This window comes from Tachysurus fulvidraco, chromosome 16, assembly GCF_022655615.1.
Source record: "Tachysurus fulvidraco isolate hzauxx_2018 chromosome 16, HZAU_PFXX_2.0, whole genome shotgun sequence".
Taxonomy (NCBI): Eukaryota; Metazoa; Chordata; class Actinopteri; order Siluriformes; family Bagridae; genus Tachysurus; species Tachysurus fulvidraco.
Genome location: NC_062533.1, coordinates 10,323,015 through 10,333,014, shown reverse-complemented (window position 1 = coordinate 10,333,014; position 10,000 = coordinate 10,323,015). Strand labels below are relative to the sequence as shown.

Below are 10,000 nucleotides of genomic sequence, written 5' to 3'. Positions count from 1 at the left end.
ACACGCTTCTTAACAATGCCGTTCTGTTTGCTCCCTCCATTGACAATACCTGCTTTTCACCCTGGGAAGGTCAGGTGACTGAGGCATGTGACTCCAAGTGGTCAAAGTATAAGTACGGTGCTGCAGCAGACTGTGAGGGTCGTGTGGAGGCAGCGTTAGAGCGCCACGGTGTTGTGTTCATCCGTGGTGAGGGACGAGCAGCATACAGCCCAGCACTGAAGATCAAGAACCTGCAGAGGAACCTTGTCCTTCTCCAGCCTGACCTCCTACTGCTCTTGGACCATGTGCATTTGGATGAAGAAAGCCCTGCCCACAGCATCAGTTCTTTCTTCCACAACACAGACTTCCCTTTCCAGCACACCACGGCGAGAGATGGCATCCATGGTGCCTTTGTCAAGCATGGACAGGATGAGTACACCATGCTGTGGAAGGACGACACGGGCTACAGCGGAAAAGCTGATACAGCATACTGGACATACCCAAACGGTTATCTCTACAACGGCTCTCACTATGTTAATGTGACCATGTCGCTACGCTTCCCCCACACCCGCATCGCCTATTTGTTCTTTGGCCCAGATGTCGAAGTTCTCAGCTTCGTTCTTCGTGGAGACTCAGAAAGGATTGATGTCCACCTGACCACAAGAGACCACAACTTTACCATCCACATCTTGACATCTGAGAACCCTACCAAACCCATGTTTGCCATGGTGCTGAAGGACAAGTTGGAGAAGGTGGTGTTTGAGCGGGCGGCGGCGATGCAGGAGCGCCCCTTCGAGGAGGTGCAAGACTATGTTAACCAGGTTGAGCAAAACCTCCGTCACATCAAACCTGTCTTCCAGCAGCTAGAGCGCCACATAAAGACACGCATCCTCAATGCTGAAGGATTCACCAAAATCAGAGCACAACTAAAGAAGAACTTAGAAAAGAGGAGGAAGATGAAAAAGAAGGTGGCAGCAGCTGTGGAGAAGATGTTCTCTGTCAATAAGAAGCTGGGGAAGGTGAAGGGGTCAAAGCAAATGATTGGAAATCGCTTGAATGATGCTGGAGAGAAGCAGCAGGGAGAACTGAGGCTAATGGGCAAAGGTGACAATGTTGATGTGCAAAGGGGCAAGAAGGCCAGGGTAATTAAACATGAGCTTAAAGATGTCCCCCCTGCAGTGGATGTGGGTGGGACTGAAGTGTCCTCTGTCTCCTACATACGCGTGTTCCTGGTTTTGAACATTGGAGCTTTTTTCCTGCTGTTGGCGGTTCTGCTGACGCAACTGCAGCGAGCACCAAGTCTCCACACGCAGCGTTGCATCTACTGCGTCCTCCTGCTCGACAGCTTCATCCTGCTTGGCCTCTACTCATCCTGCTCACACGGACACTGCTGATTTCATCACTAAATGATGACATCACTGTGGGACGGAGAAGGCAGTGGTACAGAGTGGAACAGGAGTGTGGGAGAACCAGTGTGTGTGAATGTACTTTAATTATTAAGAGTGTGTGTTTGGGCGTTATTTTGTATTCTTTGCAATTAAAAAAGCAGATGTAGAATTGTGTGCGTGTGTGTGTGTGTTTATAGTATACTCACTGAACACTTTATAAGGAATACCTACACACCTCTTGCTTGTAGATATCTAGTTGGCTAATCAAGCAGCAGCAGCAGTGCAGATACAAGCAGCAGCTTCTGGTGATGTTTACATGGAGAAAGTGTGACACAGATTATGACTGTAGCCTGTTGGTTGGTGTGTGTGTGTGTGTGTGTGTGTGTGTGTGTGTGAGATTGACGCACACAACAGTCCCTAGGGTTTACTTCAACTGTTGCAATAAAGAACATATCCAGTGACCGGTGGGTTTGCTAATATAAACCCTAACCCTTGTTGGTGAGAGACATCAGTGGAGAACACACAGATTGGTTAAAGTTCAATTTAATTCATTTCAATTCTATTCTTTTGTATTATTTCTAATTCATATTGTCTCAAAGCAGCTTTACAGATGTAAGAAAGATTCCTCCTCGCACTTGTCCGTGTCTCTTTACCTCTGCAAAACAATAGGAACTCCGGAGCACTGAGAGAACAAACCACACGAGTGAAATCAAATCTGGTTTATTCCAAACAGCTGCTCAAAGAACTGAGCGACAGAACAGAATATATATGCAATGAAAATACAGTAAGCTGTGGTGTATGAGATAAGGCGGGGGGCTACGTTTTATCAACATAGATAGGGGTATGCTAGAATGTGCATCCTCACAACTCTTATCCAAGCATTGAAGGTCAGAAAGCCTGTACATGAGCAAAGAGAAACTGAATGTCCTGAGAGTAATCTCACAAGCTTCTTCATCCTGTCAAGAGCACTAAAGGAACAGGATAGATTCAAATCAAGAACATTAAATCAGAAGAGGTGAAGATGACATATAACACAGAAATACATTTTTACATGACAGAGATTTCCTCGTTTCTATTCCCTTAAGATTAAGGTTACGTTATCAGCAAGCCTTACCATCCTGCTCATGTTTTTTTTGGGGGGAGGGGGGGGGCAGACCATACAGACTATACAGACCATACAGACTATAGACCATACAGACTATAGACCATACAGACCATAGACCATACAGACTATACAGACCATACAGACTATACAGACTATACAGACCATACAGAGCATAGACTATACAGACCATACAGAGCATAGACCATACAGACCATACAGACTATACAGACCATAGACTATACAGACCATACAGACCATACAGACTATACAGACCATACAGACTATACAGACTATACAGACCATACAGACCATACAGACCATACAGACTATACAGACCATAGACCATACAGACCATACAGACTATACAGACCATACAGACCATAGACTATACAGACTATACAGACTATACAGACTATACAGACCATACAGACCATACAGACTATACAGACCATACAGAGCATAGACCATACAGACTATACAGACTATACAGACCATACAGACCATACAGACTATACAGACCATACAGACCATAGACCATACAGACTATACAGACTATACAGACTATACAGACTATACAGACCATACAGACCATACAGACTATACAGACCATAGACCATACAGACCATACAGACCATAGACCATACAGACTATACAGACCATACAGACTATACAGACTATACAGACCATACAGACTATACAGACCATACAGACTATAGACCATACAGACTATAGACCATACAGACTATAGACCATACAGACCATAGACCATACAGACCATACAGACTATACAGACCATTCCTTTCGACAGAGAAAGTGAAATGTGGAAAGAAAATTAAATAAACACAAAAATTAATTACCATAAAGAAAATTCATTTCAGCAACAGATGTATAGAAACAAAATAAAGAAAAATGTAAAGTTTAAAATTATTATATATTTCTAACCTCTATCCCTAATGAGCAAGCTGGAGATGACGGTGATGAGGAAAAACTTCCTAAGAATATATGAGGAAGAAACCTTGAGAGGAACCAGACTCAGAAGGGAACCTCATCCTCATTTGTTGTCACTGGATGGTAAATAATGTAAATAATGTCCTTTCTACTCCGGGTACTCCGGTTTCCTCCCCCGGTCCAAAGACATGCATGGTAGGTTGATTGGCATCTCTGGAAAATTGTCCGTAGTGTGTGATTGCGTGAGTGAATGAGTGTGTGTGTGCCCTGCGATGGGTTGGTACTCCGTCCAGGGTGTATCCTGCCTCGATGCCCGATGACGCCTGGGATAGGCACAGGCTTCCCGTGACCCGAGTAGTTCTGATAAAGCGGTAGAAAATGAATGAATGTCCTTTCTACAACAGTTTGTAGTTTAGTAAACCCATGGTTCAGCACGAGTTCACCACAGACCTTACACTAACTCCTTATGCCAAAGTAATGATCTCTAATCGACCAAACCATACAGACCATACAGACTATACAGACCATAGACCATACAGACCATACAGACCATAGACCATACAGACCATACAGACTATACAGACTATACAGACCATACAGACCATACAGACTATACAGACCATACAGACCATACAGACTATACAGACCATACAGACCATACAGACTATACAGACTATACAGACCATACAGACCATACAGACCATAGACCATACAGACCATACAGACCATACAGACCATAGACCATACAGACCATACAGACCATACAGACTATACAGACCATAGACCATACAGACTATACAGACTATACAGACCATACAGACTATACAGACCATACAGACCATACAGACCATACAGACCATACAGACTATACAGACCATAGACCATACAGACTATACAGACCATAGACCATACAGACCATACAGACTATACAGACCATAGACCATACAGACCATACAGACTATACAGACCATACAGACTATAGACCATACAGACCATAGACCATACAGACTATACAGACCATACAGACTATACAGACCATACAGACCATAGACTATACAGACCATACAGACCATACAGACTATACAGACCATACAGAGCATAGACCATACAGACTATACAGACGATACAGACCATACAGACTATACAGACCATACAGACTATACAGACCATACAGACCATACAGACTATACAGACCATACAGACTATACAGACCATACAGACTATACAGACCATACAGACTATAGACCATACAGACTATAGACCATACAGACCATAGACCATACAGACTATACAGACCATACAGACTATACAGACCATACAGACTATACAGACCATAACCCTAACCCTAACCCTAACCCATACAGACTATACAGACCATACAGACTATACAGACCATACAGACCATACAGACCATAGACCATACAGACTATACAGACTATACAGACCATACAGACTATAGACCATACAGACCATACAGACACACACACATATACACAAACACACACACATATACACACACAAATACAGATACAAATACAGACCATACAGACTATACAGACCATAGACTATACAGACCATACAGACTATACAGACCATACAGACTATAGACCATACAGACCATACAGACCATACAGACTATAGACGATACAGACCATAACGACCATACAGACTATAGACGATACAGACCATACAGACCATACAGACTATACAGACTATACAGACCATAGACCATACAGACCATACAGACCATAGACCATACAGACCATAGACCATACAGACCATACAGACTATAGACCATACAGACCATACAGATTATACAGCTGACTAACAGTGGTTCAAAGAAGGCATGAGAGTCTCTGGGCAGCTCCATCCACAGCAATCCCCTGAGTCACTGGGTGACCATGCAGATCAATCCCTAGCAGGGGGAAGGGGTGGTGGTGGTATTATTACGTATGATTGTAATTGCACAGACAGGGACTCCAGCATGTCTAGCTACTACATCATAACTAAAGGCAGAGTCAGATGGTAAATCGAAGTGATGAGCATGTGAGAGTGGTAAGGAGACAACATCTAGACATCTCAGTTCACCAAACACTCTATGCCCATGAACTCTACAGATTTACTCCTTTACCCTAGAAAAACTGTTCATAAAAATCTAGACTAAACTAATGTGTTTTCAGCCTGGACTTAAACACTGAAACTGTCTGAGATCATTAAGTGCTTTATAGGTCAGTAATAGTATTTTATAATCACAAATCTGACTGGGACCCAATGCCACTGCATAAGGATAAGATCAGGGTGATATGTTCATATGGTACAATAATCCAACCTAGAGGTAACAAATACATGAACTAGTGTTTCTGCATTCTTTATTTATTTATTTATTTATTTATTTATTTAAAAGAGGACAATGCACATGAATTAACATTACAATAATGTAAATGTACCCGTTAGCTCGAAAGTGCTCATTTTCATCGGCAGTCCTCCAGCCAGATGTAAAAAGGACAACCTTAAAAATAATCACAAAATAAAATGACATGCAACACATTATGGTTAGCAAATACAATTCATGTAAAATAAATATATAAATACACACAGAAAGAATTAGTGCCCACAGGTTTGGCTCTCTATAAGACAAAGACTCTGATGGTTTCCGGTACTGTGTTCCATTGCTGCCCTTACGGAGAGGCAGCCTGACCAAACGCTGCAGTCTTCCCTCACCGCTCCTCTGGTTACCCTAACCTCACTTGGTCTAAACTGTATACAGTCACATAGAGGAGGTGGAGGTGCTAAACCACATCTGATTTTATAAATTAAACAGATGTTGTTGAATTTAATGAGATTATCCCAGGTAAGTAACTGATATTTACTACAGTGGTGGTAGTGGTATGGTTTTTGTCCAGTATATTTAAAGCTTGTTTATATAAAGTTTCTAATAGTTTTATTGTTGTAGAATGCGTATTGGACCAGCTTATTAAATATGTTATGTGGGATAGAATCATGGAAAAGAAATATAATTTCACAGCTTCTGTTAAGTGGAAGTCTCTAATGAATCTGAAGTTTACTAAACTAAATTTGATTCTATTACTAACTTTTTTAATGTGAGTTTTGAAATTGAGGTTTGAATTTATATATAATCCTAAATATTTAAATTCTGTGACGACCTGTACTCTATCACCAGATATTAAAATTTCGGGTTTTGTAATTATATTATTTTTTGAAAAGAACATGGAAACTGTTTTAAATATGTTCAGTTGTAGACAGGATTGCTCAAGCCAGATTAAGATCGATGACAGGGCCTCTGTTATTTTTGAGGAAACTTCCTCTGTAGATTTTCCATAAGCCAAGATAACTGTGCCATCTGCATACATAAGAGTCACAGTTCTTACACAAAGATGGTAAATCGTTTATATATACTGAAAAGAATTGGTCCTATAATTGAGCCCTGTGGAACACCAGTTGATAATAGTAAGGGTGTAGAATTATATTGGTCAATTCGTACACTTTGTGAGCGAGATAAAAGATATGAATTAATGAGCCTAATGAATTTGGAAGAGAAATTAAATGCATGAAGTTTATGCAGTAAAACTAAATGGTTAACTGTATCAAATGCTTTGTGAAAATACAAAAAAATTGCTCCCACTATCCCTCCTTTGTCCATATTTGATTTAACATATTGCTGTCTCTGTAGAATGATTAGCCCTAAAGCCAAACTGCATTGAATGTAATGGAAAGGAGCTGCAATTAAGATGATTAGTGATTTGTTTAGCAACAAGTTTTTCAAAAACTTTAGATACCGTTGGCAAAATGCGAATAGGTCGGTGTGGCGATTTTTACAGTCGGTAATTAGATGTAAGAAGGGAGTTACCACCTTTTAAATATAGGAATAACACTAGCAAGTTTCCATCACTCAGGAAATTTCCCTTGATCTAGAGACACATTAATGATATGTGTTAGTGGACCCATAATTGACTGACCTATTTGTTTTAGCATGAGTCTGTCCATCCCATGTAATTGCCTTTTCCACATCGGATATGGATACAGATTTTGGACATAGTGGGCCCTCAATTAACAAATCTGAACTCATGACAGGTAAGTTGTTATATTTCACAGGGAAACTTTTGGCTATGGTATCAACAGAATCAACAAAATATTCATTTATTGTCTGTGCCACAGCAGATGGATCCTGCAAAAGCATTCCATCATTCTGTAGCTGTACTGAATTACTAAGAAGTTTTACCTGTTAGTTTATTGATCTGTTCCCAAATCACTTTTGAGTTACCATGACAGTTTTTAATGATTGTGATAAAAAAGTTTGATATCTCTGAGATAAAGAAGGCTAACATTGTGGTATTATTTATGTGAGCTTCAGATGAGAGACCGGTATCAATAATCACACCGAGGTCTTTTACTGCTGCACATGATGTAATAGAAAGACCATCCAGAGTTACTCTGTAATCAGAAAGCTTACTTCTGACTGTCTGTGGTCCTGGTACAAGATCTTCTGTGTGTCAGAGTTAAACAGAAGGAAGCTAATACCATGTTTACGAATAATTGCACCAAGAGGTAGCATATATAGGGAGAGAAGCAATGGGCCTAAAACAGAACCTTGAGGAACACCGAACATTATCTTAGTTTGTTTAGAGTGGTCACCATTTAGGTCTACGAACTGATAGCGATCCGTCAAATAAGACCTGATCCAGGAGAGAGCTGTCGCTTTAACACCAACAACATGTTCTAGTCTATCTAGTAGGTTAGAGGTTTGATATTGGCCTATACAGTAGTTGGACAGCTGACAGGGTCGAGGTCAGGTTTTTTAATCAGAGGTTTGATGATTTTCATTCCTAGTTAATTTTGCCACAGTATTAAATAAAAATAGTCCATCTACATTCTAATTTCCTAGCTGATTGTGTAAAAGTTGATGCCTAGCTTATCATCATGATTAACGGCGACACCCCCGCCCCTGCCTGTTAGGCGTGGCTGATGTATATAGCTATAACCGTGCGGACAAGCATCGTTTAATGCGACAAACTCGATTGGTTTGATCCATGTTTCTGTTAAACACGGAACACTAAACTTCTGATCGGTAATCATTTCATTAGCCTTAAGCGCTTTAGATGCAAGAGATCTTATATTTAATAGTCCAAGTTTCAGATGTGCATGATGTGCATTCACCATGATCTATTTTTTATGCTAATAAGGTTACTAAAACTAATTTTCTGTGTGTTTATAGATTTTTGTTTAGCTCGGGAAACAGACACGGTCTCTATATTGTGAACCCCAGGTGACGACTCAATGCGGCTAGCAAACGGTAGGATTAGCCTGCTTGTCTGCTCCCTGGCCCTGGTTCCAGATTGTCACCAATTAACTAGGCCTTTTCTCAAACTATGTGCTATGTGCTATAACCTTCGAGTGGGTGGATACTGTCTCATCTTCACTGGCCAGCCTTGCCCTCAAAACTGCTCCAGTTACCTATGAAGCCCACCTTGATTTCGGAGCACCACCTGGACATCCAGCATTTCGGTGACCATAATCTACTGTAAGCTACATCGCCATGCTGCATTGGGATGGGGCCAGAGCATACTACACCATCAGACATCGCTTTCACTAATTTACACACCTGTATAATATTACTCTTTAATCTCTGACTGCCGAAGGCGTATATCTTTAGCTCCTACATGGAAAACTACCTTCGAGTAGCTATGCTTGCCTAAGACCCTAAGATTACCTGCTATGTCCGGCGCCCTGGCTCCCAGAATACACCTAACCAGTGCTGCTGGAGCCCCTAAAGGCCGAGCTAATTTCACATGCCTTAAGATGGAGTCTCCTATAACCAGAGCACTTTCAGGTTTCTCAGCAGGTTCTTCACAGAGGAAAGCAAACCTGTTAAACATGTGAAGTGGTGCTCCCATGGGCAAGCCTTGGCATTAGCTTTGGCTTTGTGACTTTGCCGCCGAGTCGTCACCCATTTGTCACCCATTCGCTCCGCTGTGAGGGCTCTAATGCCGGTGTTAGAGGGTTACAAACTTCTCCAAAGGCATCCAGGTTTTCCCCTACAGAAACTACACCACTATCACCATCCCTCTCTAGTGTCTGTATGCACACCTCTAAAGCTAAGATCATCTCCGTCAGAGAGATAACTAACAAACACTTATCACAATTAAAGCTAATGACAGAGGAAGAATTACTAAACATGCTGCAGTTCACACACCGGACAAGCTGAAAGTTTGTCAGACTTAATGATTATGTAGCTTTGACTACAATAAGTTGTGAATATTAAAAAGATCCAAAGAGCATTTCCTCCGCTAGATGTTTAACGACAGAAAGAACAATAAAAAAGAACAATAAAAAAATTAACAGAATTAATTAAAAAAATTTAATAAACAAAAGCGACAGCGTAAAATATTAACCAAGAGAAAATTTAAACAATATAATTTAAATGCTGAGACAGGCGTGAAACTCGCAGAAAATGATTCAACCACTGAGATAAAGGGTAATCAGTCTGTACAACGTGGTAAGCCTCTCTCCCTTGGGGTCAATGAGCTACAACAGCAGGAGAACATGTCGGGTTCTGCTTCTG

General features: G+C 41.0%; 1 protein-coding gene across 3 annotated transcripts in view; it reads left to right on the top strand.

Moving 5' to 3' along the window:
• The window catches only part of dse (dermatan sulfate epimerase), an 8,255-nt gene extending 6,719 nt beyond the window's left edge, over positions 1-1,536 (top strand). For all 3 annotated transcript variants that reach the window (XM_027154014.2, XM_047801693.1, XM_047801694.1), the window contains one exon: positions 1-1,536. This exon is cut by the window's left edge and continues 311 nt beyond it. In XM_027154014.2, coding sequence (XP_027009815.2) covers positions 1-1,373 — 1,373 coding nt within the window. In that variant the 3' untranslated portion in view covers positions 1,374-1,536.
• Positions 1,537-10,000: the final 8,464 nt, after the last annotated feature.